This window comes from Bos mutus, chromosome 24 (genome assembly GCF_027580195.1).
Source record: "Bos mutus isolate GX-2022 chromosome 24, NWIPB_WYAK_1.1, whole genome shotgun sequence".
In the NCBI taxonomy this organism is placed as follows: Eukaryota; Metazoa; Chordata; class Mammalia; order Artiodactyla; family Bovidae; genus Bos; species Bos mutus.
The window spans coordinates 20,495,927-20,508,358 of NC_091640.1; the positions used below are offsets into that span (position 1 = coordinate 20,495,927).

Here is a 12,432-nt window from a genome sequence, read left to right on the forward strand (position 1 = left end):
AGGCAGGGATCGGAGAACATTTCTTAGGATATAAAAACAGAGCTCCCCCCACTCCCCCATCCCTGTCATTCAAAGATGCAGCAAGGTCTGATCTTGCTACTTTCATGAATGATGTGGGATAATATCCCCACAGCTAAAGATGATGCAGGAAGTTTTCACTGATGCTAAAAGGAGTCTGAGATGCCCAACTGATGTCAGGGTCATCCCAGCCCTGGGAGCTGAGCTGTCAGTGACTGAGAAAGCATCCTTCCACACCTGAGGGTTAATGAGCTCTTCGAGGCTCTGGGGTCAAGCACAGTGGGCTCCCGAAGACACGGTACACATTGGGCCATTGCTAACCCCATGCAACCGGATCATGGGTGTGGTACTTGGAAATAAAAACAAAACCCTGCTCCATCTCTGCACACAGCCCCAGGGCTTCTGCAGTGGCATGCCATGATAAAGACGGCTAAGGTCCAGAGAAGGGCCACCGTGAAGGCACAAACTTCCACGTGGGGGGACAGGACGAAGCAAGCAGAGTAGGGAGGAGAGCTTGGGCAAAGATCATGGAGGCTTGCAACCCAGGCAGGTGGACAGGGCTTGCCTTCCAAAGTTTTTTGAAATGCTGCCATGGAGGATCACAGCTTTGAGTTTTTAAAGAGCAATTTTACCAGCAGTAAAGGATGCGGTTTTAAAAAGTGGATATTCAGCACACAGAACTTATCATCCCAGAGGGTGCAGTGACTGAAAATAGAAACTGGGATAAGGACATGATTTATTAAGAGAACTCAGAGTCTTGGAGAATACTGCTAAGTTTGAGAGTATTTCCATGAAAGGCGACCGACCTCTCAAAATGCTTGTCAGCATCACTGTCACAGACCCCAGGGCTGGCTCAGCGAGGCACGAGTTCTAGAAATGGGAAATCATCCCTCCTCACTCCCTGCTAACTGCCAAAAGGGTGACGCCACAGGATATTTTCAAAACTGCCCGTTGAGAAAGTGTCCATGATAGTGATGCCTCAATACAGATATCATAACAATGTGACTGCTATGAAATTTTCCCAAGTTCTGTAATGAGGGAGATATACGTGGGAAAGCATGAAGGCAAAAGACAGAACAACAACAAAAAAGCCATGAAAGAGAGTATGAAAGTGAACATCGCTCAGTCGTGTCCGACTCTTTGCGACCCCATGGACTATGTAGTCCATGGAATTCTCCAGGCCAGAGTACTGGAGTGGGTAGCCGTTCCCTTTTCCAGGAGATCTTTCCAACCCAGGGATCGAATCCAGGTCTCCTACATTGCAGGCGGATTCTTTACCAGCTGAGCCACCAGGGAAGACCAAGAATACTGGAGGAGGGGGCCGTCCCTTCTCCAGGGGATCTTCCCGACCCAGGAATCGAACTGGGGTCTCTTGCATCGCAGCCAGATTCTTTACCAACTAAGCTATCAGGGAAGCCTAAATAAAAGCTGAAAAACCTTTAGTTAGGAATAACATTTCTGTGGAACTGGCCAGAACAGGTTTGCTTATTGGTAAATTTAGAAAAAAAAAAAAAAGTTAATTTCCCATATTGGTTCTTTGAGTCTTTACAGCAAAGGCCAACCATCAAACAGTTACATTTCCAATGTTACTGTAGTTTATCCAGTACCCTAACTGAGAGACTTTTGAGAGGTGAAGAGAGTGCTCTTAATAATTCCACTGGGACCCCTGCATACATGGGGACCATCTTAGATAAGGATGGTCCCAAAGTTGGGCTTGGAATTTTCAGGCAGAATTCAGGTTTTCTGAGGGTGCTGTTAAACAAAACATTCCCTTATGACCTGAATTTGCATAAAGAGTAGGAAGATTTTCTTCTCTTCTCTGCAGAATAAAACAGAGGTGGGGCAGGGGTGAAGTCAACGTGGAGAATGATGGTGGGAGCAATGCTCCCCTCACTGGAGCTTTATTTTTCACTTTAAATCAATGGTTCATAGCTTTGGTTGAGTCCCGGGGGAGCCTTTCAAAATAACTCGGCCTGGGGCTTACCCCAGACAAAATAAATCATCTCTGGATTTTCTTAAAAAGTCACTGCTAGTAGTTTATGAAATGGTTTGAAACTTCAAGGTAAATAAAGTCGAACAAATGTCTCCAAATCCATTCCAGAGGCCCCTCCCCAGGGTAAAGCAACGAACTCAGGTGAATAAGACAGCCATGAGTCCCCAAAGGTGAAGCCAGGTCCCTTCTTCCTTCTGGGCCCCTCGTCTGCTCCACATCTTCCGTGGTCTGTCTGGATCCAGGGATATAAAAGCTGCCCTTTGGAAGGAAGAGGGACTTGGCTGCCCTAGATGAGGCATACAGCTTGGAAGCCCACTTCCTGGGGCTTCTTGGGATGATGTCAAGTCCATGGAGGGTAATTCCCCATCCCCAGGGGTTTTCTGCCCTGATATCCAATTCTGGGGTCATTTTAACCATCTCTTATGCCATTCTCCACATCTTAGACCAACAGCAAAAACACAATATGATGAAATGTAGTACAAAATTTCTGTCTTTCTCTACAACGCATAATTAAAGCTATCTTATTAAAAAGCTATACATATAGTCTCCAGGCAAGAATACTGGAGTGGGTAGCCATTCCCTTCTCCAGGGGATCTTTACCACCCAGGGATTGAACCCACATCTCCTGCACTGCAGGCAGATTTTTTACTGTCTAAGCCACCAGGGAAGCCCATATGTATATATAAATATATACATATAAATGTATGTATGTATATTACCTGCTGAAAAAGAAAAGTAGATCCAGTTCTAGAAACTATTTGGAAAGGAAATCACAAAGCACATCTCTCTGTTCTTATCATCTCCATGAGGTGGTCACCCCAGCCTTGGATCTGGCGCACGAATCCCTAGGGGATGACTTAGATGGCCACCACCACGCCCTGCAACACTGGTCTAGTGTAAGTTTTCTGATGGAAAGTACAACTGATTCCCTTTGCTCTGTGCTGCCCTGTGAAGCATATTTTATTTTTGATGCACTCTATTGTTCTTAATGGAAAACTTCTCATGAGCCAGAATCTGGAAGTAGCTATTTACAGCTGAGTTTTACGAACATCATAGTCAAGAATTAGAAACAAACGTCACGTTGGTTAGAGCTATACTAGTCCATACAACAGATTCAACTCTCCAATTTGCATCCTCACCATTTGTAATATTTGTAAATAGTCTCTGCTCACATTTTCTAGCTATCTTCACCCCAAAATGGGCTCCTGGGTCCCGGAACTGCAGAACATTCTGGAACCAGGTAAATTTTCAACATGCTACTTTCCTCTTATGCTCTCACTTTATAAAAACTAGGTGAACCTTTGTAGCTGGGCAATACAGGTTTTTAAGAGGTCACCACCTACTTCAAGAAAGAACTGAACTCTGGGCCACTGAGAGGGTGCCAACCAGGCTCCCGTCACTGATCACAAGTAGCACCAAGAGAAGAAGTTGGGGAGGTGAGCCCATCTGGGGTCTTCTCAAGGAAGCTTTTCACTTTGTCATTTCTTTAGTAAAAATAAAGTTGGAAAAATGAAGTTGGAAGTGCCTTCATTGCCAACTGGGACTCTTTAATTTCTCACCCCCTCAACCCCAAGTCAAGAGCTGGCAACCTCTGAGGCTAAGGAGCAACCAGGACAAGCCCAGGGGGTCCAGCAGCCAGAGGGGCCCACGTGGGAAGGAGTGGGATGAAGGAGATGGGCCAACCAGATCAGCGGGAGCAAGGGCACGTCCTGGGTGATTCCAACAGCTGTTTTAACCGCGCCAGGCCAGCCTTCTCCCAAATGGCAGGTCTGATGGTAAGAGTGGAAGGGGCCACATGGGTGGCTCATCACCACATGTGACCAGTACTGGAAGTCAGGACACAGAGACATGGAGAGCAATAGCACTTCCCATGGCATGGTTTTCTAGACAGAACAAGAGGGTTCTACTTACAGTTGGGGGAAAGGACTGCCTGGCATGGCTTTCTATTTGGGATCTTGGCAGTTGGATTTGTAAACAGGAAAAAGCTGGAATTCTGACTTGGGATGGGGTGGGGCTGGAAATGGTTCAGATTCCCATCCTTGTTGGAACTGAGCAGACACTAACTCAAGGGTAAAGGCCAACTCGGAAAGAGCAGCAAGTAGTTCCAGACCCATCTCCCCCACCCCACCCCCGACCCCATTACAGGTTTTAACAGGAAGTCGGCCTTTTAGAGCTCCCGGCCTAGCCTTTCAGCATCACACACGGTGACAGGCACAAACTCCATCCTCAGGTCCTTCTCGAAAGGATACTCCTGTCCCAAGGAAGCCTGCACACACTGATTCCAAATCAGAGCCTGGCCGGCAGATCAAGGAGCCCAACTCAGACAGCTTATACTCATCCAAAATGATGCTAAACGGAGCAACCCACGGAGCCGAAATTAATTCACAATAGTAAGTTCCAGCATGTTTACTCTAAACTATCCTTTGAAAAGTGTTTTCTCTTATTTCAGGGCCCTGAGAAGACAGCCTTAAACCTGTTTTAAAACTGAAATATACTCAGGATCACAAGAGTTATTTTTTTAGATCAGTTCTTTAAGATAGGTAAAGGAGACCCTAATAATGCAGTGAATCATCAGAAATAAAATCTGTGATCCAGTATCACACAGCCTTTTCATCAGTGCTCCTTAGTCATGACTTTATCTTTGATACCCAATAACTTCATATACAAAGCTCTTCATTTATAAAAGTAGATAGAACATCTCTGTTAAAGACACTACACCAGCAATGCCCTCAGGGTTCTCAAACATCTATGAGAAATAAGAAATCTAGATACACGTATAATGTTTACAGGATGCTAACTATATGGCTGTATAGAAGCAACCAGATGGTGGTAGCAAGTTGACTCAGCCAGGGGATTAGCTGAAGAAATATCCCATAGCCTACTGTCTTACAGCTGAGGTTTAAACCACTATCAACCATAAACAACAAATGTGAGCGTGAATAAACACATCCGCAGGATGAAGTCATTGTGTTTGATAAATTAGCACGTCTACTTTCCTCTAGTGAATGTCAACATTTGCTGTCAGGCTATGCTAACAATCCCTGGGTAAACACTGTTTTTTTTTTTTCCTCCAGGTTATTAGGTTCTTGGAAAGCTACTTGCCTATCGATGTTAATAAGTTGCTAGCTTTGTTAGCAACAAAAGGTCCCTTACTCATTTAGCTCACACCTAACGTGTGACACAGGGTACTGGATGAAAAGTCAAATTTTTATACCAACTGCCTTTTTAAGCAAATTAGTAAGAGCAACACGAAGGGCATTTTATGTGTAACAAAACTCTCCGTTCTATCCAACATCTGTAAGTAACTCAGCAAATGAAGAGGCATGCTGGATGCAAGCGATACCTTGGAGACGGACAGTTCCTTCGATTTAGACTCAAACAGGTGCTCCAGCTTGGAGGTGTCCACCTTAATGGGTTCCAGTTTCGACCACAGGAATTCTCTGCAGCGGCCATTGTTCTTACACGGCCACTCAAAAGGCCGGACTTCGTTCCAGAATAGACGGATGGTCTTCTTTTTCTTGGTGAATGCCGGTTGACCCCTGGGTATCTGGGGCCACCCTAAGCCCTGAGGAGCGTTGAATACTGGAGGGGGAGCCAATAAATTACCGGGGACTGGGGGGGGAGGCACGCTGTCCAGCAGGGGCGGAGGGGGTGGGGGCGGCAGACCCAGAAAGGTGGGTGGGGGCGGGGGAGGCGGCCCTGGGGCCTCCGGGTGACCCAGGTCCACGTCCAGGACGTCAATGTCGTCCTCCTCACCCAGGTCAGTGAAATCCATGTCCTGGATTCTGAGCTCCCTGGGATTGGCCATGAGCTGGTCCCAGATGTAGTCAGATTCCGTCTTGGGCTGAGCTGATGTCTTCTCTGCGACCTTGTCATTGGGCTCTGCGTCAGGGGAGACGGACCCCCTCCCTAGGTCCCCGCTGTTGAATTTCTCTGCAAAGGCTTTCACACTGCCCCTGTTGTCCAGACAACCAACGTCCACCCTCTTGACGCTCTCATCCTGGGCCAGGGAACTGGCCTGCAGGGTGGATATTCTGCTGGCCAGGCTGGCTACCGCCTCCGCCCCCTGCGTGGTCCTTGCAGCCTCACCCTCCCCCTTCTCCTCATCCGTGGGCTTTCTGTTATGGGCATACAGCATGTCCAGCATGAACCGTTTGCTGGTGAGGATGTCGCCACACTGCTCATTTACACCGGCATCCTGAACACCCGCAGACCACAAACCTGAAAGTACACAGGAGAAAAAAACGAGAACATCACACCGGTCTCAATACCATGAGAGAGCCAACCAGACAACACGTGGGCATTCCACACAGGAGCAATCAGGGAGACCCAGAAATGAAGCGGTGGAAGAGGGAGGTGCTCACGGTTGACAAGACGCTCTTGATCAAAAGAGATGCTGTGTTGAAGGGCTGATGGCCCACTCTAGGGACCCAACACTCTCGTAGGGCTTGTGGCTCTGGCCTAGGCTCATGGGAAAAAATTTCCTCGCCTTTTCTGCCCACCCATGATAGCTGGTCAGGACCCACTCAGGGCAACTGCCCTAACTACACACAGGGAGGCAAGGAAATGCCCTCTCACCCATGGCAGGTACTTAAAAGGCTGTAGAATTACTCCTTTTTCTCCCTACTCCACCTCTGCACCAGTGAATCCAAACACTCCTGGAGAAACGTGCAGACCGTACCACTGGTCATACGGCCACCAGTCTTCAGGAGACCCTTAATGCTGCCTGGCGGCCCCATCCATGACCTCTCTTAGATGGCTTTCCATACACCTCCTCTTTCCTCTAGGCTCCCCTACTCAACTCATCCTCTGCAAGCATCACCTTGCTTTCTGTTTCAAAAACTTAATAGACAAAGTCAGAGCTCTTCCAGGGCCTCCATTCTGCCTCCACTCACCCACCTGCACCTGAACACTGACGTTTGTCCTATGACTACTGATCCCCTGTCCTCTAGTGGGACTCATCCGCTCCCATGATTCTCCATCCTGCGTCTCCCATGCTCCTCCCACTAGGTCTTCCCACTGGGATATAAACACAGTATAATTTTACCCATTAAATGAAAACAAAAAACCTCACTTGATTCTACTTATCTCTCCAGCTATGATCCAAATTTTCTCCTTTCTTTTTTTTCTTTATTTTTTTAAAATTTTATTTTATTTTTAAAGTTTACAATATTGTATTGGTTTTGCCAAATATCGAAATGAATCTGCCACAGGTATACGTGTGTTCCCCATCGTGAACCCTCCTCCCTCCTCCCTTCCCATACCATCCCTCTGGGTCGTCCCAGTGCACCAGCCCCAAGCATCCAGCATTGTGCATCGAACCTGGACTGGCAACTCGTTTCATATATGATATTATACGTATTTCAATACCATTCTCCCAAATCATCCCACCCTCTCCCTCTCCCACAGAGTCTTTTAAAGTAAAGCTGCGGGGGGAAGGGAGAGTTAGGGAGTTTGGGAAGGTCATACACACACTGCTATATTCAAAATGGATAACCAACAAGGACCTATTGTAGAGCACATGGAACTCTACTCAAACCTACTGCCAGCCTGGATGGGAGGGGAGTTGGGGGGAGAATGGATACATGTGTATGTATGGCTGAGTCCCTTCAAGGTTCACCTGAAACTACCACAATGTTGTTCACCGGCTAAAAAGTGAAAAAATAAGTGAAGTCGCTCAGTTGTGTCCAACTCTTGGCGACCCTATGGACTGTAGCTTACCAGGCTCCTCCGTCCATGGGATTTACCCCAATACAAAATAAAAAGGTTAAAAAAACAAACAAACAATAAAGCTGCATATAAGAGTTGTTTTGCTGTTTCCAATTTCTCTCTTTATTCTCTCTTGAACCCAGTCTAATGAAGTTTGTGCTCTGTTTCAAAGATGCTCCTTTCTGGGTGACCTATGACCTTCCTGTCGCACTAGACGCAGCTGTTACCCTCTCATCTTTGACTCACATCCTTCTCTCGGCCTCCTGGACACTGTTCTCACCTGGTTTGCTGCCTTCTCTTTGGCTGCTCCTTCTCAGTCTCCTGTGTTGGTTCCTCCTTATCTTTAACCTTTAAGTGTCTGTGGACCTCTTCTCTCCATCTACACTCCCTTTCCTAGCCTTCATCTCATCCAGTCTTAGGCCTTTAAATGCCATCTTCTGCCCTCAGTCCCATCCACTCATCCAACCTGCTTCTCCTGCAGTCATTTCTGGCCTCAGTTGCAGCCACTTCATCCATCCTTCATCCATCCAATGTAATTGCTGCCAATTCCAAAAGCCTCAGAGTCATCCTTGACTTTTTATCCTGTTTTTTCATCCCACACAGCAGAGTCCTGTTAGTTTAATCTTCACGTTGCATCCAGAATCCCATCACTTTTCTCATCACTACTCCTGCCACAACCCCAGTCTGAACTAGCGAGGTTGCTTGCCAACAACGGAGCATCCAGCTGATCTCAGCTTCCACGCTCGCCCCTCTACAGTGAGTTCTCAACCCCAGAGCCATGTGACGTTTTGCAATGTCCAACTTATCTTTCTGCTCTAAGTCTGCAAAAGGTGCCACATTTCACCGAGACAAAAAGCCAGTGACCCGTCAGTGTTCACAAGCCATGCGTGATCCCACCTTAATTTTTTTTCTCCCCCTCTCCTACCACCACCTCAGCCACTGCCGCCGCCCCAGATATACACACACGAACCTCTTCAGCAACAGCACTGACCTGACATTCCTAGAACTCACCAGGCGTTATGTGATCCAGCCTCAGGACCTTTGCCTCTCCTGGGGCAATCCCAGTTAATCACACAATTTGCTTCTCAACTTCCTTTCGGTTTTAGCTCAAATAGTGTCTTCCCAGTGAAATCTTCCCCAACCACCTTATTTAAAATTGTGCACACCTCCCTCTCGCCCACAGCTGATCATCTTTTTCTGCTTTATTTTCTACCCGAGCATGTCTTACTGTCTGATCTTCCACACATTTTCCTCTTTGAGTTTATTGCTGCCTTTGTCCCATTATTGGAATGATTATAATTATTTGTTAAATTGTGTTCTTCCTCGGAATGTAAACTCTATAAGAGCAGGGATTTGGGTCTGCTTTGTTCCCCGTTGTATCCCCAGCATCTAGGACGAGTGGATGAACAGATAAATGGTCAGGGACGTCATTCCTCTGAGCTTGCTTCCTGAAGTCCAGCAGGGCTGTGCAGTGGGCATTTCAGGCTGTGCGTTCCATCAGACATCCAAGGGCCTCTGTGGCTGCTCATTTGGGGAGGGGGCAGGAGACCTAGGCCGAGGACGTGAGCAGCATGAGCTTTTTCTCTACCAAAGAGCTGGATCAGACAGGCTGGGGGAGGACACTGGTCTCTCCCCTGTGGCTGTGCCTTCATCTGTGAGGAAGCACTTACTGGGGAAGCCCAAGGCCCTCAAGTGCTCTGATTTTTCCACTGTGGTTTTGTCCTCTGTGCTCTGCTCAACAGTGGCCTAAGCTCACCAAGCGCCCAACACCAGAACAAGGAGGTTTTGAGTCCTCTTGGAGATTGCCTTCACAAACAAAATACATTTTGATGATAACCACCATCAAAGAGACAGGAGGTGGCATTTGAGGACATGATAGAAAAATCACTACAGCTGCTCAAACAGTCCCGTAAATAGGGAGACTGCTTTGATGCCAGGAAGTTGTGGCAGATAAAGTGACTGAGTCTCTCTCAACAGACCGCCTCACTCTCTCCATTTATTGGGAAATGTTGGCAATTTCTTATTTTGGCAACTAGGCAAAGAGCATAATCAGGTAACATTTTAAATGTTGGCTTTTAAGTTTACTTTCTTCATTCATGTATGTCTTTTATTAAATCATTACGTAGGGTGCTTCTTTGTCCCTAGCAATTTCCTTTGCTCTGAAGTGTACTTCATCTGATATTAATATAGCCCTAATATGGCTTTTCTCTGATTAATGTTGGCATGACATCTTTTCCCAGCCTTTAACTTTCCATCTGCCCATGTCATTACATTTGATATGAGTGTTGTATATAAGAGCACGTGGTTGACTGGTGTTTTTATACACTCTTCAAATCTATGTCTTTCACTTGCTGTGTTAGGACTCGAGTGTGCCATTTTATTTGTTTTGTTTGATCCTTGTTTCAGTGTCTGTTCCTCCTTTCTTGGTCTTGGGTGGATTGCTTGAACATTTTTTAGAATTTCAATGTGACTTTTTTATAGTGTTTTTGAGTACATTGCTTCATGTAATTTTCTTAGTAGTTGCTCTAGGTATTACAGTATACACACTCCCTTATTTAGTCTATTGGTATTGGGCTTCCTTGGTGTCTCAGTGGTAAAGAATTTACCCGTTAATGCAGGAGATGCAGTTTTGAGCCCTGGAGATCCCCTGGAGAAGGAAACGGCAACCCACTCCAATATTCTTGCCTGGCAAGTCCCATGGACAAAGGAGCCTGGCGGGCTACAGTCCACTGAGTGACAAAGAGTCGGACACAACTCAGTGACTAAACAAAAACAAATTGATGTTTTACTGCTTTGAAGTGCAGAAACCTTACTTCCATTTAGATCCGTTTACTCTCCCACTTTTAAAAATACAGCTGTCTTAAGTATTTCCTCTACATATGCTGAACACCATAAAGCAAATCTAATGTTTGTTTCAACCATCGAATATGATTTAAGAAGCACATGGGTAAAAACATAGCATGTTTATCTACTCCTATTTTTACCCATTCTGTTTTTCTTTTCTTTCTGGAGTCCCAAGTCATCTTCTATCATTTCCTTTCTGTTCAGAGAACTTACTTCAGCCAGTCTTCAAGGGGAGGTCACTCGTGACAAATGCTCTTGGTTGTTCTTTACTGAGAATGCTTTTATTTCCCCTGCACTGTTAAAGGCCACTTTTACTGTACATGTAATTCATCGCTGACAGTTATGGTCTTTCAGCACTTGACAGATGCTGTCCCGCTTTCTGTAGGCCTCCATGATCCAGACAAGAAATCCGCTATCCTCTGAACTGCTGCTCTTCTATAGGTATAACATTTTTTTTTGTCTTAAAAAAGTATTATTTGGCTTTTAGTTATCATAAATTTGATTATCTTTTGTCTTGTTGTTGATTTCTTTGGATTTATCCTTGTTAGGATTTGCTCAGCTTAAATTTGTAGGCTTATGCCTCTTGCAAAACTTGGGAAAATCTAAGCCATTATTTCCTCAAACATTTTTCCACACTGCATTCTCTCTCCTCTTCTTAGACTTAGATGAAATGAATGTCAGTTTTACTGACATAGTCCCATAGGTCCCTGAGGCTCCTTTCATTTTTAGTCTATTTTTTCTCTACTATTCAGATTTGGTAATTTCCACTGATCTGGTTTCAAATACACTGATTATTTCATTTATTGTCTATAATCAAATACAAAGTATGTCAAATACTTTATTTCAGCTTGCATTTTCCAGTTGTATAATTTTCCTTTGGTTCTTTTTTTGAAAATTTCTTTGCTAAGACTTTTTTAATGTATTTCCTGAGAGTTTGTAACTGTTCTCTAAAGCATTATTATGCTGACTGCTTTAAAACTTTTGACAGATCACCCCAGCACCTGTCAAAGGTTTTAAAGCAGTCACCATAATAATGGCATCTCTGGATGGTCTTTTTCCATTCAAGATGTCATTGCCCTGCTTCTTGACATGATGAGTGATTTTTGATTATATCCTGGATGTGTTGGGTATTATGGGATAGATTTTGGATCATATTTAACCTTCTCTTTTAGCAGATACTCACCCTTTTAGCTTCCCTGGTGGCTCAGATGGTAAAGCATCTGCCTGCAATGCGGGAGACCCAGGTTCGATTCCTGGGTCGGGAAGATCCCCTGGAGAAGGAAATGGCAATCCTCTCCAGCAGTCTTGCTTGGAAAATCCCATGGATGGAGGAGCCTGATAGGCAACAGTCCATGGGGTCACAAAGAGTTGGACACGACTGAACGACTTCACTTTCACTTTCACCCTTTCAGGGCATAGCTTGTAGGTCTTGGTGCAGGTATGTGTTCAGCTCCCCGCTGGGTCCCACTGTCATCAGGAAGAAGGCTGACTCACTCCCTCAATGTAGATGGGCTGAAGCCCCTTGACCCCAGCAGCATCTTCCCAGTGGACGTGAAGCATTGACTCCCATTGGCTCACTGTCTCCAAGTGAAGTGAAGGCTCAGTTTTCCACCAGTCCCCACCAATGGCTAGTCCCACCTCCAACCACATCATTCTACCTTTTTTATGCTGGGTGGGGACGGAGGCTTGGCTCCCTCTGGGCCCTCACTGGCACTGAGGACAAGGAGAGTACCGGTGGGAAGAGAGAGAAGGCCATTAGTCTTTCTGCCAGGTCCTCATTAAGCGTGGTCCTATTGCGGTTCAGGTGAAGGCTCAGATCCCCACAGGACCCCACTGACTCGACCCTGCTGGGAGAATTGAGATTCACT

General features: G+C 45.9%; 1 protein-coding gene across 8 annotated transcripts in view; it reads right to left on the reverse strand.

Annotated features, from left to right (window-relative positions):
* FHOD3 (formin homology 2 domain containing 3) overlaps positions 1-12,432 on the reverse strand; it is a 523,370-nt gene that overhangs the window by 64,805 nt on the left and 446,133 nt on the right. For all 8 annotated transcript variants that reach the window (XM_070361542.1, XM_070361541.1, XM_070361540.1 and 5 more), the window contains one exon: positions 5,355-6,232. In XM_070361542.1, coding sequence (XP_070217643.1) covers positions 5,355-6,232 — 878 coding nt within the window. The remainder of the gene's footprint in view (positions 1-5,354; positions 6,233-12,432) is intronic.